Source organism: Pleurodeles waltl, chromosome 2_2 (genome assembly GCF_031143425.1).
Source record: "Pleurodeles waltl isolate 20211129_DDA chromosome 2_2, aPleWal1.hap1.20221129, whole genome shotgun sequence".
NCBI classification, from domain to species: Eukaryota; Metazoa; Chordata; class Amphibia; order Caudata; family Salamandridae; genus Pleurodeles; species Pleurodeles waltl.
Window position 1 is genome coordinate 1,023,622,088 of NC_090439.1, and position 26,372 is coordinate 1,023,648,459.

Below are 26,372 nucleotides of genomic sequence, written 5' to 3' on the forward strand. Positions count from 1 at the left end.
TACAACTAAAAACGTCCTAGCTAGGAGTTCAGCACACTGTCTCAAACAATGTATTCTATGCTCCGCCTCTGAGGGCAGAAGGAGAAAGGTACAAGAAAATTATGTCAGTGTGGAGGGGTGGCTGTTATATGCAGAATTGCCCCTGTCACTTCCAGGACGGTATGATGTCACCATGGAGCCACATGGTAGCACCTACTGATGCACTTTAGAGCTTTACTGAAGAATTCTGTGGATTCAGTCAGGCACCTGGAATATTCTGGAGGTGAGGAATCTACAGTTAAATAGAATATCTACCAGACAGAAAGTTACTGAAAGTAAGAAACTTGTTCTTCGAATTAGAACTCATTCTCAAAGTTGCAAACACCACAATTGATGTTACTAGTATTAACGAGACATAGGACAAATATCCCTTGTAGATGAACATCATCTGAATACAATAAAATGCCTATTTGGACCTGACACCACTGGCAATGAGTAGTTATTCATGACAAAACCTTGTCTCAAATAGGATCACTTGTTTGAGTTGAGGATCTTAACCTAATTCTTTCTCAAGGAAGAAAGACATGGTTAAATTATACAAAGTAAATGCTCCTTAGTAACAAAGAGCCAAATTGACTGAAAAGACTTAACAGGAGCACTGAAAATGTTTGTGGGGAAACACTTGTCAGCTGTAATGTATTAAAAAAAAAAAAACTAAATAATGAATCACACTGATTACAAACATTGTGATGGTATGAAACCACATATTCTGTGGTGTTCCTCTGGTGCGCCTGGCAGGGACATGGCGTGCACCATATTTGCATTTGCACTCATTTGGAGTATTTTGAGTGAATTGGTATTTCAAAAGTGATTTTGTATGCATTCTAATATTTAGTATAGAGCACTAACTAATGCACGACATCGTGATTACTGTTGCCCTAATCATTTTCACTGTATTCGTAGTTGAACTTTAGAATCATGCATTTTCTCCATCTGTAATGTACTGGGCTAACATTCATCTTTTTGATTTGCATGTAAATTAATCATATTGTTTTTCTTTCTTTAGGCAAATATGCTTCATGACAAACTGGCACAGATATTGGAGTTAACTATAAGGTAAATGGATAGTTTCTATTAAGTTTATTGAGTTGGGGAATGTGGCCAAGATGGTGACTGGAGCGGACGGCTAAATCCAACTCTGCTCCAGGCCCTTCCGAGATCCTGTATTAAACGCCTCAACCCTGCCAAATAATCGTGTGATCATTGTAGGTCATGACACCAGCTTCCAACTATACAGCAAAGCCAGCAAGGCGGATATTGCGTCTGTGCCAAAGGAATCGGGCCTGCCTGCGTTTTAGAGGCCGCGATGGGGATCAGGAGGCCCTGTGGTCGGATCTCATAGGGACCCACGACCGTTGACCTTCGACCGGGCTCTGAGACTCCCGAGTGCCTCCCGCCCATGGGAGTGCGCTTGCAGATGACAGAGAATCAAGGCACGATACTGTACGGGGGCGGCGGGCATCCTGGTAAGCGTGTAGAGTGCTGAGGAGCTGAACCCTGGATGCAGCTCGCCGCGTGAAGGCAGAAGCAGCTCTGGGCAGTGAGCGGTGGTTGCAGCCTGGAGGATGCCTGCCGGGGGCTGCACTTGCGCACACATAGGAAGGGAGGGCCCCCCTGGAGAAGTCGGTGGTGCCTGACGACGTCAACTGATGGGTCTGGGCGGGGGGGTGGCTCTCCCTGCTCCTACCGCCCTACACCCTCCATGGGCAGCTCACCTCAGATCTTGGATAAGAAGTAAGGAGGATGCATGGATGGGGTTCTGCAGAATCCCTGACCGGATAAATGTGCCATTAGCTCTCCCCACACCACAGCACTGAGAGATACACTTGGACACAATTTCAAGTACGGTAATTCTACAGTGCGGGCCTTCATGAACAGACCACTGACTGGGTACTTTGACTTGCACTGGCTGTGTTACCCTGACAATAAGTCCCTCTGCCAGTCCTGGTGACAACGGAATACCACATACGGGTTAGAACATCGAAACGGAGATGGGTCGCTACAAAACAGACAGACCCATGGCGACTGGCTCTGAAGCGCAGGAGGAAGTTGCGCTAGGAGAATGCAGAAGCCCCCCCGGATGCCTCGCTGCAACAACTCTAGTGGAGCACTCGTAGAGATTTAATGAAATATTAAGTGCAGTACTTGACATTAAGACCACATTGGAACCCAAGATTGATGCATTGCGCACAGATATGGGTCACCTGCGAGAAGACCATAAGAAGTTGAAGGAACATGTGGAAGCCACAGAAACAGGGTATCTGACGTGACCATCAGTGACAGACGCTACCTCACATATTAGGGCTTTACAAAGGAGGTGTTACAGCTGCAACAGCGTGTAGAGGACCAGGAAGGATGGTCCAGTCGTAATAACATACGTGTGGTGGGACTTGAGGAGCGCCCCTGCATGGACCTCTAAATGGAAGATTGGCTATCCCAAACAGTCCTGCAAGGCAAACACTCAACCTTCTTCTCAGTTGAAAGAGCCCACAGGGCATGAGTAGACCTCCCCGCCTGAGGGCCCCTCCGTGCCCAGTGGTGGGTCGCCTCTTTAATTATTGAGACAGAGACCACATACTACAGATGGTCCGTGCACGCGGCCCTTGGAGAATATCGGATGCACTGGTACACATTTATCCCGACTGCACCCTGGAAGTGCAGCGTAATCAAACATCTTTTCTCCTGGTCAAGCACACACTCGGAGAGCACACTATTAAATATGCGCTGCAATTCCCAGCAACTCTCCAGAGCACCCTAGATGACACCACCTTTTATACCACACCGAAAGAAGCATGAATGGAAGGCACAGGTATAACCAATGCAACGCAAAAAACACCTGCATGACCATCAAAGGAACACAAGACATGAGAACCAGGGCACAAGTAGACGTCAACCAAGGACTGGTCTATCGAAAGAACAAGCGGCCAAGGAGAGCGCACAGGCGGTGGCGCTAGTGGAACACCGGGCTAAGACCCAGTCTCCGTCCACGGCAATCAGAGAACAGCTGAATGCGGATATCCCGAGATGGATGGTGAACAGATATACGCACTAATGGGTGGCGGCCCATCTGTGGCACCACAAACTTCTGAAGACTTGCTATAAGTTATGTTGTCATTATATTCATATGCGAAAATCAATATGGGCCCAGCACACATGCTGTCTCCTGTACACTTAGAGAGGCAAGGTTGATGTCTTTATCCTAGGGGCTGAGCACTATTGACTTATGTGACTTTGCAAAACTTGTTTCTGATTGGTCAACTGTGCAACCCCACACATACACCACGGTGTATTCGAAGTTGAACAGTAGTTAATATTGTTACATATAAGCATTACAGTGGTTTTGGCTGATCTCCAGTTGGCGCCACAGCCTGGGATGCGGAGTTCACTGTCATACCTGCATTATGTCAGAGGGTTTGTTTTATTTGTTTCTAACAGTTTTGCATATCTGGGTGTGTGATGGGAGGGAGATGGCACAGTAGAGGGTGGGGGGCGGACGAAGTGGGATTGGAACTCCCAGTCAGTCTACCTCACAGCACACAGGTGACTTAACATCTTACTAAGCTAATTATTTTATGACATGGAAAGTACAAGGGTTGGCAGGCTTTGTTAAAAGATACAAGGTATACCAGTTTTTACGACGGTGTAAAATACAAGTGGCGTTGTTGCAGTGTAGGAAGTTGGCTCTGTATGTGCTATTTCAAAGTAAGGAATAGCATGCACAGAGTCCAAGGGTTCCCCTTAGAGGTAAAATAGTGGTAAAAAGAGATAATACTAATGCTCTATTTTTGTGGTAGTGTGGTCGAGCAGTAGGCTTATCCAAGGAGTAGTGTTAAGCATTTGTTGTACATACACATAGACAATAAATGAGGTACACACACTCAGAGACAAATCCAGCCAATAGGTTTTGTTATAGAAAAATATCTTTTCTTAGTTTATTTTAAGAACCACAGGTTCAAATTTTACATGTAATAGCTCTTTTGGAAGGTATTGCAGGTAAGTACTCTAGGAACTTTGAATCATTACTTTAGCATGTATACTTTTCACATAAAACACAATAAGCTGTTTTAAAAGTGGACACTTAGTGCAATTTTCACAGTTCCTGGGGGAGGTAAGTTATTGTTAGTTTCAACAGGTAAGTAAGGCACTTACAGGTTTCAGTTTTTGGTCCAAGGTAGCCCACCGTTGGGGGTTCAGAGCAACCCCAAAGTTATCACACCAGCAGCTCAGGGCCGGTCAGATGCAAAGGTCAAAGAGGTGCCCAAAACACATAGGCTATAATGGAGAGAAGGGGGTGCCCCGGTTCCAGTCTGCCAGCAGGTAAGTACCCGCGTCTTCGGAGGGCAGACCAGGGGGGTTTTGTAGGGCACCGGGGGGGACACAAGATAGCACAGAAAGTACACCCTCAGCAGCGCGGGGGCGGCCGGGTGCAGTGTGCAAACAAGCGTCGGGTTTCCTTCAGTTTTCAATGGGAGACCAAGGGGTCTCTTCAGCGATGCAGGCAGGCAAGGGGGGGGCTCCTCGGGGTAGCCACCACCTGGGCAAGGGAGAGGGCCTCCTGGGGGTCACTCCTGCACAGAAGTTCCGTTTCTTTAGGGGCTGGGGGCTGCGGGTGCAGGGTCTTTTCCAGCCGTCGGGAAATGGAGTTCAGACAGTCGCGGTCAGGGGGAGCCTGGGGATTCCCTCTGCAGGCGTCGCTGTGGGGGCTCAGGGGGGACAACTTTGGTTACTCACAGTCGTAGAGTCGCCGGAGGGTCCTCCCTGAGTTGGTTGTTCTCCACCAGTCGAGTCGGGGTCGCCGGGTGCAGTGTTGCAAGTCTCACGCTTCTTGCGGGGAGTTGCAGGGGTCTTTAAATCTGCTCCTTGTAACAAAGTTGCAGTTCTTTTGGAGCAGTGCCGCTGTCCTCGGGAGTTTCTTGTCTTTTTCGAAGCAGGGCAGTCCTCAGAGGATTCAGAGGTCGCTGGTCCCTTGGAAAGCGTCGCTGGAGCAGGTTCTTTGGAAGGCAGGAGACAGGCCGGTAAGTCTGGGGCCAAGGCAGTTGGTGTCTTCTGGTCTTCCTCTGCAGGGGTTTGTCAGCTCGGCAGTCATTCTTCTTGTAGTTGCAGGAATCTAATTTCTAGGTTCAGAGAGAGCCCTTAAATACTACATTTAAGGGCGTGTTTAGGTCTGGGGGGTTAGTAGCCAATGGCTACTAGCTCTGAGGGTGAGTACACCCTCTTTGTGCCTCCTCCCAAGGGGAGGGGGTCACATCCCTAATCCTATTGGGGGAATCCTCCATCTGCAAGATGGAGGATTTCTAAAAGTTAGAGTCACCTCAGCTCAGGACACCTTAGGGGCTGTCCTGACTGGCCAGTGACTCCTCCTTGTTATTCTCATTATTTTCTCCGGCCTTGCCGCCAAAAGTGGGGGCCGGGGCCGGAGGGGGCGGGCAACTCCACTAGCTGGAGTGTCCTGCGGTGCTGTGACAAAGGGGTGAGCCTTTGAGGCTCACCGCCAGGTGTTACAGCTCCTGCCTGGGGGAGGTGTTAGCATCTCCACCCAGTGCAGGCTTTGTTACTGGCCTCAGAGTGACAAAGGCACTCTCCCCATGGGGCCAGCAACATGTCTCTAGTGTGGCAGGCTGCTGGAACCAGTCAGTCTACACAGATAGTCGGTTAAGTTTCAGGGGGCACCTCTAAGGTGCCCTCTGTGGTGTATTTTACAATAAAATGTACACTGGCATCAGTGTGCATTTATTGTGCTGAGAAGTTTGATACCAAACTTCCCAGTTTTCAGTGTAGCCATTATGGTGCTGTGGAGTTCGTGTAAAACAGACTCCCAGACCATATACTCTTATGGCTACCCTGCACTTACAATGTCTAAGGTTTTGCTTAGACACTGTAGGGGCACAGTGCTCATGCACTGGTACCCTCACCTATGGTATAGTGCACCCTGCCTTAGGGCTGTAAGGCCTGCTAGAGGGGTGTCTTACCTATACTGCATAGGCAGTGAGAGGCTGGCATGGCACCCTGAGGGGAGTGCCATGTCGACTTACTCATTTTGTTCTCACTAGCACACACAAGCTGGTAAGCAGTGTGTCTGTGCTGAGTGAGGGGTCTCCAGGGTGGCATAATACATGCTGCATCCCTTAGAGACCTTCCCTGGCATCAGGGCCCTTAGTACCAGAGGTACCAGTTACAAGGGACTTATCTGGATGCCAGGTGTGCCAATTGTGGAATCAAAAGTACAGGTTAGGGAAAGAACACTGGTGCTGGGGCCTGGTTAGCAGGCCTCAGCACACTTTCAATTCAAAACATAGCATCAGCAAAGGCAAAAAGTCAGGGGGTAACCATGCCAAGGAGGCATTTCCTTACATGCAGGAAACGCATTTTACTGCACTAGACCTAGAAAGGGTGCGCAAACGCTGGCGGGGCATATTGGTGGGGACCACATACTCTAGGTATGCCAGGGGTACACTTATCTGGGTGGCATCCGGGGTGCCTTTGGAGGTGCTACACACCAGAACAGATCCAGAGGGATGGTATGTAATACTAGAAGGGAACCTAGACGGAGCACTGATTGCTATATTCTCACTTTATGCCCCTAACACTAACCAAATCACATTCTTGCAATCACTAACTACAACTCTACTCCATAACCCGTCAGCGCCATGTTACTAGGGTGGAGACTACAATAACATCCCGGACATAGAACTGGACAGTTCCTGACCACGAGTGCCAGGCGCCCAATCTATAGCGATCACACAACATTTACACCAATGGGCATCACTCAACCAATTACACGACGCATGGCGGGGTCTGTACCCCACTGGGCGCAGATACTCATATTATTCAGGGTTGCATGGTCTGCACACTAGGAGCAACCTAATTTATTGTAATTCGGAGGCACTATAAAAAATTACTAACGCCGAGTATCTTGGTCGTCCACTATCAGACCATTCAACCCTACAGATCTGGTTAAGATGGAATTGCACCCCCAGAGCATACCCACTTGGAAGATGCCTGTATCAGCCTTACAGGATGCAGCATATAGGGATTCCCTCAGAGGGCATATTAACACTTACTTTGAGATAAACAAGGCCACGGCATCAGATGCAGGGATTGAATGGGATGCCTTTAAGGTGGTACTCGGGGGACATGCGAGTTTTGTCAGATAAATTGCTACCTTGTTCTCTTCTTGCTTTATCAGGTACATAAGCTATTCAAGGGTAGAACAAACATACAGTACATTGGATAACACTAAGCACAACAAGCCGCAATGATAAGTGCGCTAAGTAGTAGTACACATAACCAAATGGTATGTACGGTCCTTATACTGTAATTGCCGGTCACATTATGCTATAGTGCTTGAACGTTGAATTACAAAGATATGCACCCTTAAATTGTTATCCAATTCTCAAAACTAATAAAGAGTTATGGAGAAAAAAAATAAAGTGTGAGTTGTCACCACAGAAGAAGTCCGCATTACGAACCAGAGCAGCAATAATCTCATTAGCAACAAATGTAAAAATCAGAAGCAAATCATTGTTAAAACTGCATACCAAAAATTAGATTCAGCTAATTTATTTAATCAGATCCATATTTTCTAACCACCATTTGCTTCAGGTTGGAACATCGGCACTGGGAAACGAAGGTTTGTTCTTGTTAGAATATTATTGATCCTGGCCTTCCTTGCAGGGTCACTCGCAGATGGTTGGCTGTTTTTGCTGAACCCTTTTTGTTGGCATTAGGGCAATGTCCTTTTAAGTGCTTGAGCTCTCTGTGGCACCTACCCAAGTGGTACATTTAATTTTTTGTAGGTTTCTAGTAAATGGTACTACATGTACACCGGGGCTGTAAAATATTTGCTACTAGTGTGCTTGCAGCACATTGTGCTACCCATTAAAGTAGCACTTTTAAATATGTCTCAGGCCTGCCACTGTGTTTTTGTTGTTCAAGCAGTACTACATAGCTGCCAAGTGTTCATTTAATTTATGAGTGACATTTGCATGTTTTCAGTCTGATTTTTTTAAATTACGTTTCAGCTTAGAATACATACTTACTGGGGGTGTGAGAAGTTGTGAGGATGAGAATCTCAGAACTAAACCAAATTGTTTTAAAAACTGTGCCCACTTCATAAATTCTGTAGCTGGCAATGTTTCTTTAAACACTTAAAAGGAGCAGAAAAAGAGGACCTTTGCAACAACTGGGGACATTCTTGTGACCCTAATGTCATGTTCAATCTGGCTTCAGGAAAGGCTGCAGCACTGAATCCGCCATCCTCAACATTGTAGATGACCTCCTCATCTCTCTTGACTCTGACAGACCCTGCCTACTCATTCTCCTTGATCTTACAGCAGCCTTTGACACTGTCGACCATAAACTCCTTCTCGACTCCCTCCAAAAGAGAGTAGGCATTGAAGGCACTGTCCTCCGCTGGTTTTCCTCCTTCCTACAAAACCGTACACAACTAGTAAAGCTTCTAAACTCGACCTCGCCCACCTCCCCCATTACCAGAGGGGTCCCCCAGGGTTCTGTCCTCTCTCCAACCCTCTTCAACATCTACATGGACCCTCTTACCACTATCCTCACCCGAGCCAATATCCCCTTCCACCTCTATGCGGATGACACGCAACTCTATATTGAACTATCTTCCTTAGATGACATCCACCACCTGAACAATACCCTTAAAGAAGCCCTTTGCTGGCTCTCTCATAACCACCTCAAACTCAATCATGAAAAGACGGAAATACTCCTCCTCTCGAAATCTAACCAGCTTCCTCAACTGCAAGAATGGCTAAAATCTATTGACGCCCTTAAATGCACTCTCTCCCCATCTACCACGGTCAAATCCCTGGGAATCTCTCTGGACTCTAACCTGACCTTGCAGGACCATATTAAGTCAAACGCTAATAATGCCTTCCGCAGCCTTAAACTTCTTCACAAAATCAAATCCTTCATACCCCACGATGACCTCAAACAGGCCACTCAAGCACTGGCACTCTCAAGACTAGACTATGGGATCTCTATCCTCACTGGCACGGCCAAATCCCGACTCGCCCCTATGAGGTCCACTCTTCATGCAGCAGCTAGACTAGTGACAGGAACTAACAAATTTGACCACATCTCCCCAGCCCTGAAGAACCTGAAATGGCTCTCGATTGAGGCCCGCTGCCTGTTCCGCACTGCCTGCCTGACACACAAAGCCCTTCACACTGGAAAACCTGAATACCTCGCTAACAAGCTAGTGAAAGCTGGTCAAACCAGATCTCTGAGAAGCACAAACTCTCTCCTCCTCCTCCTTCCGAAACCCAACAAGCAAAAAACTCGATCATGCTCATTCTCTAACAACGCTCCGAGAATATGGAACTCCTTACCCATCCACATCAGATCTAACACCTCCCACCTGTCCTTTAAGAAACTACTGAAAGAATTCCTCCTAAACCACCCCTCTCATTAATAAGGGTCTCTCCCTCTCCACCCCCCCCTTCCCCGAACTGCCACCCTTCTATCCGTGAGAACCCACTTGTACCCCCATTGTACAAAATGACACTTGACTTGTTGTGTTTCTTATGTTTATTCTTATGTTTATCATGTTTATTCTCATGTTTACTTCCTGTCATGCTGTAAAGCGCTCTGTTACCCTCTCGGTCTTGCTAGCGCTATAGAAAACTCTTTAAAAAAAAAATAAAAAAATTTTAAAATGTTTTATATAGCGCCATACTGCCCGGCGGCTTCGTAGCGCTAAGAAATACCTGACATTAAAACAAGCTGGAGAAATAATGCAACATCAAGAAAGAATACATTAGAATAAGTACTAAATTGGGATTAAAATAGCCATGTTTTAATGGCCTTCCGAAATTCCAACTCCTGTCTCATCACACGAATATTGAGCGGCAGTGAATTCCACAGTTTGGCTCCCTGATATTTCAAAGATCTACCACCCAAACTTGCCCTTTTTACTTTAGGGAGCACAACTAAGGCTTTGGAAGAGGATCTTAAAGCTCTCGTAGGAGCATAGAATGAAACTAAGGTTTTCAGTTGATGAGGACCTCTATTATATAAAGCTCTATGAAAAATACATAAAGACTTGAACTTGATTCTCTTCCCTACTGGAAGCCAGTGCAAAGTGGTCAGAGCTTGCTTAGCCGATGTAAACTTAGGCATATTATACAGTAACCGAGCATCAAGTAGACTTTTGTTGCCACTCGGTCACCATGCACGTCTGTTTACCTGCAGCTGAAGAGTCTACACTGGGATGCTAGACATCTGTTGGACAAGAATGCACACTTAGCTGCTTACCATTGCTCCTTTTAACCATGACTGCAAAGGTGCAAACAGCAGACTCTAATGGCAGTGTGTAAAAAAACTCTCCACTGCCCTACTACTTCCTCTTGCCAGATTTCACACCTATACTGATCCCCCAGTACTGCCTATGCAGCCTTAAGGGGTCTGGCTGCCAGCCCATGCTGCTGTTGAACCCAGACATTGTTCTGCCCTCCTGCTGGTGAGCCTAACTCAAGAAGGGAAGGCAGAACAAAGGATTTCCAACCAGGGAGAGGTGTGACCAACTCTCCCTTTGACATAGGTGTCTCTGTGCAGGGGTGAGGTGGCCTCTGAGCACCACCAGACTGCTTTGGAGGGCATATTGGGTTCCCTCCTTGCATAATCTGGTTTGCGCCAGGTCATGAACCCCCGGTTCCCACTCTGGCGTGAACCCACACAATGGACAGGAAAGTGACCACCCCCATGTCCAGCTCCTCCCCTAGGGAGATGCACAGAGCTCTGCCAGGTCTTGATTCTGCCATCTTGAAAATAAGATGTGCAGAGGCCCCTGGGAGCATCTGACTGGTTAGGCCAGGTAGGTGACGCCCCTGACTCCCTCTGATAGGTGGATCACTTTGGAGAGTGACCAACCCTCTTTTAGGGTTACTTAGGGGCTCCCACCAGGGTGGTGTCCTCAGATGTGTCAAACAAGACTCTTCATGGAACTCTCTACAAGACATCTTCTGCTCCTGACCTCCGGAACTCCTGCTGGTCTGCTTTTGGAACTGAAACAAGACTGAATCCAGTTGGGCGAGCTCCCACTGTAACATCAGTGGCTGTGCATCCTCCAGGGTTACAAGGACTCTGCCTGCAAGAAGGAACCTCCCTTGTTATAAAGGAGTCACTCCCCTGCATCCGCAAGGACCTCAAGACAATGATAACTGGCTGGTGGATCCTGCTGTCCCACTGACATCGTAAAGGGTCTGCTCACAAGTGGTGGTTCTGTTGTCCTCTTCAGGTCCAATTTGTCTTCTGACCAACTTGGGAGACATTGGACCCATGCTGCAGCCACTGGAATGGAATGCCTGTGCACTGCAACTGTTGCTCTTACCAAGGCTTGTTGGCTCTTCCTCCAAGAATATCTTCACGGTCCTAGAAGCCCCAGCCTCCAGCACTCTGCAACTCCAGATTCAGCTTCCACTCTGCAGCTCCTGTAACGTGGGGCTCCTGTTTTGTTATTCTGCTGATGCCTCCTTGCGAATCCCTGTGCCTGCTGCCACTGGATCACCCGTGGTGGCTCCTCCAATTTTGGCTGGCTTTCCTTCCTGCTAAAGGCCTGGCCTGACTCTCCACCAAGGATTGAGTTACTAGGACCTTTATGGTCCTCCAAAATCTGCAAGCTTCCTTGCAGCTGTGATTTGCATTTACCAAAGCTTGTTGGTGGTCCTACTGGCCACTGACCCTTCTGCAATCCGGTGACCGACGTGAGACATCTCGTGGGTGACTCCAAGGATCTCCTGCATTCCCCTGGACTCCGCCACTGGACTTTTTCTTTCACCGTCCTGCAGAAACTTCACTTCCAAGAGGGTGGGCATTGCCTACCTGCCCTGCCTGGACATGATCTGGACACTGTGCCCTTCTTTTTCAGGTTTCTCTCGTCCGGAATCCACCTTTTGGTTCCACCAGCCTAGTCCACTGGTCGCGACTGCAGCTGGAGGACAGGTTGGTTACTGTCTGACTTTTATGGTATTGCAAGTGCTTTACACTCCTCCTAGATAAGCTTTAGCTGCTCACCACAGCATCCCCAAGAGAGCTTTTGCTATCTGGACACCTAAACACTGTCACTAAGGGTTGTCTGGACTCAGTATAGGGTGCCACACCATAGGTGCACACCATGAACTCTGCCTCCTACATACTAGAATCCACATCTTGCCTGAGTTGTTTGAGCCATCTATTACTCTTCCAGGGATTAATGTGGAGAGAAAAAGGCTGAACTTTGATGCTGCTGCAAGTCATTCAGCCAAACAATTAGCAGCATATCATCAGCATGATAGTTATAAAAGTTGAAGCAGAGTGAGGAAATTGCAAGGGCCAACAGCTGGACATATTAAATTGAAACGGGAGGGTGTCAGGCATGATCCCTGTGGCACTCCACAACACAAAGGAAGGTTTTCTCATAGAGACGTCTAACCGCAGACCTTAGAATATTCACCAGGCTGGATCAGAAAATGCTTAAGCAGTAACTCTGCATGCAGCTAGGTGGCAACGGTCAGCTCCATTTTGGTGTCATCTGCCTCAAGTGTTGTCGCAGTGCATTACCACAGCACGCTGACGTCAGTTCCTTTCTTTCTGCCAACAGCATGGATCCAGAGAGCTACGTCAGTCACTTTTTGGCCACTTTTTTTTAATGTTTTGTCAATCCTTTCTTAAGCATTTGCTCCCAGTGTGTTTAGGGACATGTCCCTTCCAAAACCTATGTTTTTTTTTACTCCTTGTGGGGACTGACACAGACAAAATTCAGTGTCGGTCCTCAATTGGTTTGTCAGGACTCCCAAGACTTGTGACCAAGTGCAAATTCCTGCTCCTCAAGGCAATCTGCAAGCGTCCATCAAAGGAAGGCTCATTCAGGTGTTCACAGACAACACTACCACCATGTGGTATTGCAACAAATGAGGTGTTGTTGCGGGCCCTATGCCAGGAGGCTCTGCGCCTCTGGACTTGGCTGGTGTGCCAAGGTGCCTTCTTGGTTGTGCAGCACCTGGCAAGCTAATTGAACCCTAGGGAGGGGAAACTCAGCTGGCAGTGCCTTGAAGGTCACAAATGGTTACTACATTCGGAGGTGGCATGAGGTCTCTTCCAAGAATAGGGAGAACCTTGGTTCGATCTGTTTGCCACCGCTAAGAACGTGCAATGTCAGCACTTACGCACATTGCAGTTTCCAAAGAGGCTGTTGCTCTGAAACGCATTCCGGCTTGAGTGGAATTCAGGACTTCTATATGCTTTTCCATCAATACCACTCCTGCCCCGAGTATCTAATAGAGACATCTAGAAGCAGATTCTTTACCTTAGAATTTTTCCCAGGCATCAGTCTGAATCGGTAGATTTTTCTCGAGCAGTAACCCTGCCCACCGTTAGTTGGCATCAATTGGCTCTGCTTCCGTCGTCTGCGTCATCCACACCAGAAATGACGTTGCCAGTCCTATACAGGTGCCACCAGGCGCACTGAAGTAATTTATTTTCTTTCTGCGACAGCTAGCCCTGACCCAAAGAGAGCTACTTTTTGACTGGCCTATTTTGACTTTCTGTCAAAGTTTTTTCAAGTTGTATAGCTCCTGGTGTGTGAAGGTTCTCCACTAGGAAGACCGGGTTCAAGCCCTGCATGTCCTGTCATCAGGTGATATCGGTGACGGATCCGCACTTCATGTGCCATGGTGTCTGGAGCGCGATCACGACCTGAAGTCGGGCTTTGAATGCCGGGCCATTAATTCAAAAGCTTTGAGGGAGTGGCCCCTATAGCTGATGGCGGCCAGTCACTTGGCCCCGCATAAGTCCCAGTCTCTGTTGAGAGAGGAAGGTTTCAGGATCAGTCGCAGAGCTCCCCCTCTTTTTCATCCCACTTCAAGTCCTAGGGATGTTCGGGTAAGTTGAGGCATAAGAAGTCAAAAAATTATTCGTGTTCACCTTGTCCGTCAGCTGACAAGACCAGGGAGCATCGTCGATCTAGGCCTCCATCTGCAGAGCCTGCATCTTGGCTGACATTGCATTTCCCTGAGTTTCCAGGAGCCACAGCGATCACTGCCCATCTAAAAGAATGAGCCGTGCCCCTCATTTTTGGGCAGTCCAACTCTGCTGGTGCGCATTTGGGCCCCGCAGAGTCAGAATGGGCCCCATTTAAGTTCCATGCAGGTAGCTTTGGCCTTGGCTCTGAGGGACACACAAAGATACATTGACGGATCCAAATCGATGCTGGTCGTGCCTCCTCAACCTTCCCTGGCGCCGGTTTCGACATCAGGGCTGCCGATGCCAACACAGAGCCAGATGGGCGCTGTACAGTGCCAATGCCGGCGCCGGTAGGGGCCTTGTCCCCTGTGCCCGATCCTGAGTCTTGTTACTGTAGGCTAGGTTACGGTGGGGAAGGGGAGGGGTCGCTGGACCCTTTAGAATACCAGCTCCAAGACCCTATTGACTGGCGTACTGACCTGGGTGTAGCCAGTGGCCTGGATACCTCCCCAGATAATGGCATGCTTTCTCCCCCCCTTCCGTGGCAATAGAGGAGGGAGCTTCCTATCCAGTAGTGGTGCATAGAGCAACTGAAGTCCTGGACCTCCAGCTGCCTTCGGTGGCAGAGGTGTTTGAACTTGAGGCTTCCTCCTCAGAACCCCTGCTCCCCTTTAATGAAGCCCTTACAGGTGTCCTACTGGGTTCCTGGTCCAAACCCAGCACATGGGCTCCTATGAACAAGAAAATTGCCCACCGCATTGCCCTAAATCATCAGGTAACTCCAGTTTTCTGACGCAACCCCACACCCGAGAGCTTATTGATCCAAGCCTCCACCTCCTAGGGCGAGTGCCCTTCCACACCCTCTGATAGGGAATCCAAGAGGCTGAAACATTTTGGAAGAAAATGTTTTCTTCCACTAGCCTGTCATTACAGTCCATGAACTGGGCATTCCTTTTGGGCCGTTAGCCCCACACACTGTGGGATACGGTTGTGCAAGTGCTGCCACAGGTCCCGGAGGAGGCCCAGCCTGTACTTTTCCAAGGAGTTGCTGATGGGAGAGGCGCAACAAAGTTCATAATCCGATGTGGACTGGACACAACCGACTCACTGGGCAGAGCGGTTGCATCAACAGTGGCCTTTGGCCCAGCAAGGCTCTGCTGTGGGCACTCTCCAAAGGTTATTTGACTGCTATCTCTGAATTTCTGAGATTACTTAACCAACACTCTTTGTTTAAGTCTCCTATTGTTAGTAGGTTCCTTAAGGGGCTAACCCACATGTTTCCTCCTTCACCGTTCATCATGCCTCAATGGGACTTGAATTTGGTTTTGACATTTTTAATATGCGCTCCTTTGTAGCCTCTCCACAACTGTCCTCTCAGGCTTCTCACTTTGAAAACAGCCTTCCTTGTGGCCATTACATCTTCCCGCAGGGTGAGTGAGCTGCAGGAATTGTCATCTAAGCCACCCTACCTTTCCATCTACCCTGACAAAGCCGTGCTTTGCACTAGGGCCTTCTTTCTACCAAAAGTGGTTACGCCCTTCCGTGGAGGCCAATCCATCACCTTGGCTACTTTTTTACACCCACGCATCCTTCTAAGGAAGAGGAGAGACTTCACCGCCTTTACCCAAAAAGACCATTTGTGTTCTACTTGATCGTACCAAAGAATTCAGAGAGGATGATCAGCTATTTGTTGGTTATGTGGGTGCGGAGAAAGGTTGAGCAGTGCAGAAAAGAACCATCTCTAGATGGTTCATACTCTGCATTACATTATGCTATGTACTGGCTAAGAAGCAACCTCCTGAAGGTTTGTGTGTTTGTACTACCAGTGGTAAAGCTGCAACCACTATGTTAGCATGCAGAGTTCCAGTCCTTTTTATCTGTCAGGCAGCTACGTGGACATCTCTGCACACATTTACCAAACACTACTGCCTGGACAGTCAGGTCTGTAGGGTCGGGCACATTGCCAGTTCGGTCCTGCAGGACTTTCTAGTGTGATCTTGGTTCGCAGACCTACATGAGTGGGTGATATTACTTTGGGTGTCTCTTCTAAGGGAAGGAATCTGCAGCTAGATGCCTCTATCAGATGCACAATTACTAACTTTTGGTAACACCCTATCTGGTAGAGACAGTTTCTAGTTGCAGATTCTTTACTGACCCACCCGTCCTCCCTGTTCTGCAAACTGATTTCTAGGAACAGGGACTCCCCTTTCAGGGCCCTAGTTTTGAACCACTAGTAGTCAGTATTATTCATGGCTCTGCACTTAAAAGTCCTGCTAGGGCCTTGTGTAATTCCCTGTTAGCATTTCTTTTAGAGTTTAAAAGTTTGTAAAAGTTTGGATTTAAGTTCTAGAAGTAGTTTTTAGATTCTTAAAAAGTTATCCCAACTTTTAGAGAAATAATGTCTAGCACAGATGAGATGGTGGTGGAACTCAACCTCACCCCTTACCTGCATCTAGGGATGTCAGAGCTAAGGACTCTCTGTAAGCTAAAAAATATAAAAACTGGGTCCAACCCTACCAAAGTTCAGCTCCAGAAGCTTTTGGCAGAGTTTGCAAAGGACCACCCCTCTGAGGATAACCCTACAGAGAGGCAAGCTAGTGACCAGGAGGATGATTCCCTCCCTCCTGTCCTAGTTAGGGAGACCAGGGTCCCTCAAACCCTGACTCCATAAGTGATAGAGATACTGGTTCTTCCACAGGGGAGACAAGTAACTCTGGACGCATTGAGGGCAGCCTCAATGAAGATGCCCTCCTGTTAGTCAGGATGGCCAAAAGATTGGCTTTGGGGAGACAGCTCCTCGCCACAGAGAGGGAACGACAAGAGATGGGTTTAGCTCCCATCAATGGTGGCAGCAACATAAATAGGGTCAGAGAAAGTACAGACATGCTAAAAATCCCCAAAGGGATTGTAACAAAATATAAAGATGGTGATGATAGCAAGTGGTTCACAGCTTTTGAGAGGGCTTGTGCAACCAGAAAAGTAAACAAATCTCACTGGGGTGCTCTCCTTTGGGAAATGTTCACTGGAAAGTGTAGGGATAGACTCCTCACACTCACTGGCAAGGATGCAGAATCTTATGACCTCACGAAGGCTACCCTGATTGAGGGCTTTGGATTATCAACTGAGGAGTACAGGATTAGGTTCAGGGGGGCTCAAACATCCTTGAGCCAGACCTGGGTTGATTTTGTTGACTTCTCAGTCAAAACACTAGATGGTTGGATTAATGGCAGTGGTGTAAATGATTATGATGGGCTGTAAAACTTGTTTATGAAAGAACATCTTTTAAGTAATTGTTTCCATGAAAAACTGCATCAGCATCTGGTAGACCTAGGTCCAATTTCTCCCCAAGAATTGGGAAAGAAGGCAGACCACTGGGTCAAGATAAGGCTGACCAAGACTTTCACAGGGGGTGACCAAAAGAAAGGGGTCACAAAGCCTCCCCCAGGGGAAGAGTGTTGAGACATCCAAGGGAAAAAGTAAAGAGTCTTCTACAGGGCCCCAAAAACCTGCTCAGGAGGGTGGGTCCAAAGCCTCTTCACAATCCTCATTTGGGTATAAGGGTAAAAACTTTGATCCCAAAAAGGCCTGGTGTTGCATCTGTACTCAGCTTGGACACCAAACTGGAGAGAAGGCCTGTCCCAAGAAAGGTTCCACAACAAATACTACTCCAGTTAGCACTGGAATAGCCAGTCTCCAGGTGGGATCAACAGTGTGCCCAGAACAAATCAGGGTTCAGACTGAAGCTACATTAGTCTCAGAGGGTGGGGTGGACCTAGCCACACTTGCTGCCTGGCCGCCTAACATGCAAAAATACAGGCAGCAGCTCTTAATTAATGGAACTAGAATAGAAGCCCTGAGGGATACAGGTGCCAGTGTCACTATGGTGACAGACGAACTGGTTTCCCCTGGACAATACCTGGCTGGACAGACATATCCAGTCACCAATGCTGACAATCAGACTAAAGTCCATCCCATGGCAATGGTCACTGACCTGAAACAGGTGGTAGTCTCTTCTGCTATACCAGTAGAATGTCTGATTGGAAATGATCTGGAGTCCTCAGCATGGGCTGAGGTAGAGCTCAAAACCCCAATGTAGGAAGTTGGCTCTGTATAAGGTATTTCACATTAAGAAATAGTGTGCACAGAGTCCAAGGGTTCCCCTTAGAGGTAAGATAGTCGCAAAATAAGATAATTCTAATGCTCTATTTTGTGGTAGTGTGGTCGAGCAGTAGGCTTATCAGAGGGTAGTGTTAATCATTTGTTGTACGCACACAGGCAATAAATGAAGAATACACACACTCTAAGACTTACTCCAGGCCAATAGGTTTTTGTATAGAAAAATATATTTTCTTCGTTTATTTTTAGAACCACAGGTTCAAGATTTGAAGTAAATACATAAAATGCAAGGTACTCCACACAGGTAAGTTAGGAACTTTGAATTAAAGCAATGTCATATACAGTCTTTGTTAAAATGGCAATAAGCTATTTTAAAAGTGGACACAGTGCAAAAATCAACAGTTCCTGGGGGAGGTAATTAAAGGTTAGTTTGTGAGGTAAGTAAGACACTTACAAGTCTCAGTTCCTGGGCATAGGCAGCCCACCGTTGGGGATTCAAGGCAACCCCAAAGTTACCACACCAGCAGCTCAGGGCCGATCAGGTGCAGAGGTCAAAGAGGTGCCCAAAACACATAGGTGCCTATGGAGAACAGGGGTGCTCCAATTCCAGTCTGCCAGCAGGTAAGTACCCACGTCCTCAGGGGCAGACCAGGGGGGGTTTGTAGAGCACTGGGGGGGACACAAGTAGGCACACAAAACACACCCTCAGCGGCACAGGGGCGGCCGGGTGCAGTGTGCAAAGCAGGCGTCAGGTTTTAGATAGGATTCAATTAAGGGACCCGGGGGTCGCTCTAGCGGTGCAGGCAGGCACGGGGGGCTTCTCGGGACAGCCACCACCTGGGCTAGGCAGAGGGTCGCCTGGGGGCTACTCCTGCACTGAAGTTCGGTTCCTTCTGGCCCTGGGGGCTGCGGGTGCAGTGCTTGGTCCAGGCGTCGGGTCCCTTGTTACAGGCAGTTGTGGTCAGGGGTAGCCTCTGGATTCTCTCTGCAGGCGTTGCTGTAGGGGTCCAGGGGGGTCGCCTCGGGCTACTCATGGGGTTGCAGTCGCCGGGGAGTCCTCCCTGTGGTGTTTCTCTGGATCTCGAGCCGGGGGCGTCGGTGCAGAGTGTGAACTCTCACGCTTCCAGCGGGAAGAGAGAGTTCTTTGGAAGTTGCTTCTTTGTTGCAAAGAAGTAGCTGTTGTTGAGCAGAGTCACTGCTCACTGGAGTTTCTTGGTCCTGGGGGGTCAGGGCAGTCCTCTTAGGCTTCAGAGGTCACTGGTCCCTGTTAGATGCGTCGCTGGTTGCAGGTTTTCGACTCTGGAGACAGGCCGGTACGGCTGGGGCCAAAGCAGTTGTCGTCGTCCGTTGTCTCTGCAGTCTTGTAGGTCAGCAGTCCTTCTTTGTATTTCAGGTTGCAGGAATCTGATTTCCTGGGTACTAGATTTAGGGGTGTGTTTATGTCTGGGAGGGCAGTAGCCAATGGCTACTGTCCTGGAGGGTGGCTACACCCTCTTTGTGCCGCCTCCCTGTGGGGAGGGGGGCACATCCCTAATCCTATTGGGGGAATCCTCCAAAACTAAGATGGAGGATTTCTAAAGGCAGGGGTCACCTCCGCTCAGGGCACCTTAGGGGCTGTCCTGACTGGTGCGTGACTCCTTGTTTTTCTCATTATCTCCTCCAGCCTTGCCGCCAAAAGTGGGGCAGTGGCCGGAGGGGCGGGCATCTCCACTAGCTGGGATGCCCTGGGGCGCTGTAACAAAAGGGGTGAGCCTTTGAGGCTCACCGCCAGGTGTTACAGTTCCTGCAGGGGTCGGTGAGAAGCACCACCACCCAGTACAGGCTTTTGTTGCTGGCCACAGAGTGACAAAGGCACTCTCTCCATGTGGCCAGCAACATGTCTGGTGTGTGGCAGGCTGGCAGAAACTGGTCAGCCTACACTAGTAGTCAGATTGGTATTCAGGGGGCATAAATGCATGTGCATTTATTGTGCTGAGAAGTTTGATACCAAACTTCCCAGGTTTCAGTGTAGCCATTATGGAACTGTGGAGTTTGTGTTTGACAAACTTCCAGACCATATACTCTTATGGCTACCCTGCACTACAAGGTTTTGCCTAGACATTGAAGGGGCATATAGTGCTCATGCACATATGCCCTCACCTGTGGTATAGTGCACGCTGCCTTAGGGCTGTAAGGCCTGCTAGAGGGGTGACTTAACTATGCCACAGGCAGTGTGAGGTTGGCATGGCACTCTGAGGGGAGTGCCATGTCGACTTAGTCATTTTCTCCCCACCAGAACACACAAGCTGTGAGGCAGTGTGCATGTGCTGAGTGAGGGGTCCCCAGGCTGGCATAAGACATGCTGCAGCCCTTAGAGACCTTCCCTGCCATCAGGTACTAGGGGTACCAGTTACAAGGGACATATCTGAATTCCAGGGATGTGCCAATTGTGGAAGCAAAGGTACAGTTTAGGGAAAGAACACTGGTGCTGGGGCCTGGTTAGCAGAGTCCTACCACACTTTCAAAACTTAGCATCAGCAAAGGCAAAACGTTAGGGGGTAACCATGCCAAGGAGGCATTTCCTTACAGACTCTGATAGTATGGTATCCTGAACTCTTGAGCATGAGTGTTGGTCCTTCGATCAGGATACCCCTTCAAGCTGATGTCCATTCGCAGCCCCAGGGCAGGGTGCTGCACTCAAACCTGCTCAGTCTCCACCTTCACGCATGGAGTTTGAGCGGTGACAGTTGAATCTTCAATCTGAAGGTCTGTGATGTTACCTTGGTGGCTAATCAGTCCTCCACTAAAACTGTATACACCTGCTGTAGAAAACTGGGCTTTTGGTTGGTGGGGGTGGGAATGTAAACCCTTCTCAAGCAACACCCACAATTCTTGTCAGGGTGAACCACAAAAGTCACTAAATTAACCTGTGCTTAACCCTCAGATAACCTGGCATAAAAGTAGTCAGGCTTAATTTAGCTGCAATGTGTTAAGTATTTATGCAGCACACAAACAGTAATAAAGTGAAACACAACACAAGAAAAATCCCAAAACAATTTAGGAAAAACAGTTTGTTTTAATAACTAATTTGAGACCAAAACGACAAAAATCCAATAAGTAGAACTGAGGATATTGAATTTTAAAGGTTTAGATAAAAGTAGCTCCAAAATGTGCACAGCTCCAACTGTAAGAGTATCTGGTCACACTGAACCGGGACAGTCACAAGTTCAGGCCAACAGCGATGGCGTGCAGGCAAGTTTGGCATGCTGACAGTTGTACCTTATGTCCCTGATGTGAGGTCTGCGTTGCTTTTTAAGACTTTATGTCATCCGGCATCTGTTCCGATAAGACTGTGCGGCCAAGTTTTGTATCCCTCTGTGTCGTTTCTGATGCAGCTTTCAGCTGTGTGACGAGGCTTTGCGTTGCTCGACATCAGTTCCCATGAAATTTTCTGCTCTCCCAAGAAGCTTTATGGGGCTTCACATCACTCTGTATTGGTTCCGATGAACCTTGCAGCTATGTGGTGAAGATTTGTGGGGCGTTGCATCATTACATGCCAGATTTCAGGGGCGGTTAGGCCAGGAGGAATTCTCTCTGATGCCTGCACCTCTTGAGGATCAGGAACTCACTCCAGTAGAGGCCAACATGACTCAGACAGTTCCAATTGCATATCCAGGTAGGTCCGGTGCAGCAGGTCAGCTAGGCAGTTGCAGGAAGACCTCTGGAGCTTGGTGTTTTCTTGTAGCTTAGAACAGGAGGTCAGTCAACTGACCCTTGAAGTCCTCCAGTAATCCTCGGTTCAAGGAGATGTTCCTCTCTCCTTCAAGCAGCAAGTCAGACCTCAAGCAGAAGGGCAGTCATCTGTAGAACAAGGCAGGGCATGTAAAACTTTTTTTTTTTAATTAAAATGCGGTACCTTTTAAATATAGTGCACCCTACCCTATGGGCTGTTTAGTGCCTACCTTACTGGTGACTTGCATATTTTAAAAAGGAAGGTTTAGGCCTATCAAAAGGTTTATTTTGTCTGGTCCGGTTGGCAGTTTTAAAACTGCACCATAGGCTGCAGTGGCAGGCCTGTGACATGTTTAGAGGGCTAATTATGTGGGTGGCACAATGAGTGCTGCAGACCAACTAGTAGCATTTCATTTACAGGCCCTGGGTACATGGAGTGCCATATACTAGGGACTTATAAGTAAATTAAATATGCCAATCAGGTGTAAGTCAATGGTACCATGTTTTAAGGAGAGAGCACAAGCATGTTGGAACTGGTTAGCAGTGGTAAAATGCCCTAATGCCCACACAACTTTAATTCAGAAAACAGGAAGAGTGAAGACAAAAGGTTTGTGGGAAGACCACACCAGTGATGACAGGTGTAACATTTGGCTTTTGTAAGAGAATGGGTTCTAGATGCTGCCGCTTCAAATTACACTATAGTGTGTGATTTCTAGTTGCACCCTTCTGTCATAGGCTGGAAATTAGCAACAGTTAAGTTTAGTTGAAAAATTTCAAATATTAGGATGCTAGTAGATACTTGTAGTCTTTTTTTAAACCCAAAGGGGTGGAACAGCCTATGTCCTGTGGAATAGGTTGGAACTGAATTGCTTAATGAATGTTGCAATTGGCAAGATAGATGATCAGATCTTTTAAATGCTTACTTTTAAAATTGCAGCAAAGTTAAAATCACCTAGTGGTAGGATATTAAGGCACAGTGATCAAAACGGTCTAGAACTCCTCCAAGTTAGTTACCCTGAAATGCTGATTCACATTCAGCAGGAGATAGACGAGTCAGATGGCTATAGAAGAACAGGAAGGAAGGACATGGGGAGCAGTAATGATTTCTGCCCTGTTATGACTATGATGTTTGCTTTTATAATACCAATATGAGTTGTTGTATCAACTAACTCCCAACAGATACATTTTGTGCAGTTCATATCAAATATCAGAAATAGACACTTTACAGAATATTAATTACCAATGGTACAGTAACAATAATTACATCACCAGTGCATACCTCTCAACCTACCTATCACCGAGATTATGCTACTGAGAAAGCTCTTGTCATGTCTTCTGGTGTTTCTGAGAAAAACGTGCACCTTGAAGATTATTTAAGGCACATTTATTTTTCATGCCCTGTAGCCAACTATCAATGTTAGTGGGTGTAAGGAAATGCTCCTTGGCATGGTTACCCCCTAACGTTTTGCCTTTGCTGATGCAAAGTTTTGATTGAAAGTGTGCTTGGGACCCTGCTAACCAGGCCCCAGCACCAGTGTTCTTTCCCTAAACTGTACCTTTGTTTTCACAATTGGCACAGCCCTGGCACTCAGATAAGTCCTTTGTAACTGGTACCCCTGGATCCAAGAGCCCTGATGCAAGGAAAGGTCTCTAAGGGCTGCAGCATTTCTTACGCCACCCTGGGGACCCCTCGCTCAGCACATGCACACTGCCTCACAGCTTGTGTGTGCTGGTGGGGAGAAAAAGACTAAGTCGACATGGCACTCCCCTCAGAGTGCCATGCCAACCTCACACTGCCTGTGGCATAGGTAAGTCACCCCTCTAGCAGGCCTTACAGCCCTAAGGCAGGGTGCACTATACCACATGTGAGGGCATATGTGCATGAGCACTATGCCCCTACAGTGTCTAAGCAAAACCTTAGACATTGTAAGTGCAGGGTAGCCATAAGAGTATATGGTCTGGGAGTTTGTCAAACACAGACTCCACAGTTCCATAATGGCTACACTGAAATCTGGGAAGTTTGGTATCAAACTTCTCAGCACAATAAATGCACACTGATGCCGGTGTGTAGTTTATTGTAACATGCACCCAAAGGGTATCTTAGAGATGCCCCCTGAATACCAATCCGACTTCTAGTGTAGGCTGACCAGTTCCTGCCAGCCTGCCACAAACCAGACAAGTTGCTGGCCACATGGGGAGAGTACCTTTGTCACTCTGTGGCCAGGAACAAAAGCCTGTACTGGGTGGAGTTGCTTCTCACCTCCCCCTGCAGGAACTGTAACACCTGGTGGTGAGCCTCAAAGGCTCACCCCTTTTGTTACAGCGCCCCAGGGCATCCCAGCTACTGGAGATGCCCGCCCCTCTGGCCACTGCCCCCACTTTTGGCGGCAAGGCTGGAGGAGATAATGAGAAAAACAAGGAGGAGTCACCCACCAGTCAGGACAGTCCTTAAGGTGTCCTGAGCTGAGGTGACACCTGCCTTTAGAAATCCTCCATCTTAGTTTTGGAGGATTCCCCCAATAGGATTAGGGATGTGCCCCCCTCCCCACAGGGAGGCGGCACAAAGAGGGATAGACACCCTCCAGGACAGTAGCCATTGGCTACTGTCCTCCCAGACCTAAACACTCCCCTAAATCTAGTATTTAGGGGCACCCCAGAACCCAGGAAATCAGATTCCTGCAACCTGAAGAAACAAGGACTGCTGACGTACAAGCCTGCAGAGAAGACGGAAGATGACAACTGCTTTGGCCCTAGCCCTACCGGCCTGTCTCCTGACTCGAAAACCTGCAACCAGCGACGCATCCGACAGGGACCAGCGACCTCTGAAGCCTCAGAGGACTGCCCTGGACTAAAGGACCAAGAAACTCCAGTGAGCAGCGGCCCTGCTCAACAACAGCAGCTTCCTTGCAACAAAGAAGCAACTTCACGTTTCCCGCCGGAAGCGTGAGACTTCACACTCTTCATAGGCGCCTATGTGTTTTGGGCACCTCTTTGCCCTCTGCACCTGACCGGCCCTGAGCTGCTGGTGTGGTAATTTTGGGGTTGCCTTAAAACCCCAACGGTGGGCTGCCTATGCCCAGGAACTGAGACTTGTAAGTGTCTTACTTACCTCACAATCTAACCTTTACTTACCTCCCCCAGGAACTTTTGATTTTTGCAGTGTCCACTTTTAAAATAGCTTATTGCCTTTTTAACAAAGACTGTATATGATATTGCTTTTATTCAAAGATCCTAACTTACCTGTGTGAAGTACCTTGCATTTTATGTGTTTACTTCAAATCTTGATCCTGTGGTTCTTAAAATAAACTAAGAAAAGTTATTTTTCAATATAAAAAACTATTGACCTGGAGTAAGTCTTTGAGTGTGTGTTCCTCATTTATTGCCTGTGTGTGTACAACAAATGCTTAACACTACCTTCTGATAAGGCTACTGCTCGACCACACTACCACAAAATAGAGCATTAGAATTATCTAATTTTGCCACCATTTTACCTCTTAGGGGAACCCTGGGACTCTGTGCACACTATTTCTTACTTTGAAATAGTATATACAGAGCCAACATTCTACAGTGGGGGTCCCTGGCCCTCCAGGGTTCGATGATGTCCCTCTAGGCCAACACCAGACCCAATTTTACCAAGGTCCTAATGTATCAGTTCGCTTTCATGCTCTCAAAATTAGGGAAGGGTGCTATCATCCACCCGAGAACCCTCTAAAGCTGTGGTTCCCAATCTGTGGTCCAGTGACCTATGAGGATCCGCGAAGCCTCCTCAGGGGGTCTGCGACTGCTTAGAAAATTAAATAATATTAACAGATTAATAGAGTGTATATAAATAAAGTGACTAAAGTACAACTGAAAATTGTAAAACATACTTTAAATGTCAAGGAATTTGAGGCAAAAAATTAAATTTGTATCCTTAGACTTAATTTTGTCGGAGCATTGCAGGTGCATCAAACAGAATATAGTATGGACGATGTGTGGCTTCAATTGAATTTAAAAAAGCTCCAACTTTCCTATTAAAATGAATGAATGTACTTTTTATTTGTATTTGCAAAGTAAATAAAATGTGTTATCATTTGTGTATGTTTTTGATGAATGGTTGTTTCTGTATTGTTTTGCGTTTCAAATCATCAACAGTGCTTAGGGCCGGGGTCCTCGGCTTCCAGTAATGACTCAGTAAGGGGTCCCCGGATTCCAATAATGATTCAGTGGAGGTCCTTGGATTCTAGTAATGTTAAAGTGTGGGTCCACAGAAGTCAAAAGGTTGGGAACCACTGCTTTAAAGAAAATCAAAAATTGAGCACCTGAATGTCCAGGTAATCCCATCACAGCATGAAAATAGGTGCCATTGAGTGACAGGCGTCTGAGGTACTATGGAAAACAATTCCAATCCTTTCACCAGAACCTTTCACAGAAATTCAAGTAACTGAATTGTATGATGTGACTGTTGCGTGGGCTCTCATTATCCTAAATGAGACTACTGGATTTCTAGGTAGCAGGATCGTTCATGGTGTGGGGGACTGAGTCGGACCCACTTGGAAGGAACT

The 26,372-nt window shown here is 47.6% G+C and overlaps 1 protein-coding gene across 2 annotated transcripts in view; it reads left to right on the plus strand.

Moving 5' to 3' along the window:
- EFR3A (EFR3 homolog A) overlaps window positions 1-26,372 on the plus strand; it is a 1,082,041-nt gene that overhangs the window by 1,012,066 nt on the left and 43,603 nt on the right. For both annotated transcript variants that reach the window (XM_069220764.1, XM_069220765.1), the window contains one exon: window positions 1,046-1,095. In XM_069220764.1, coding sequence (XP_069076865.1) covers window positions 1,046-1,095 — 50 coding nt within the window. The remainder of the gene's footprint in view (window positions 1-1,045; window positions 1,096-26,372) is intronic.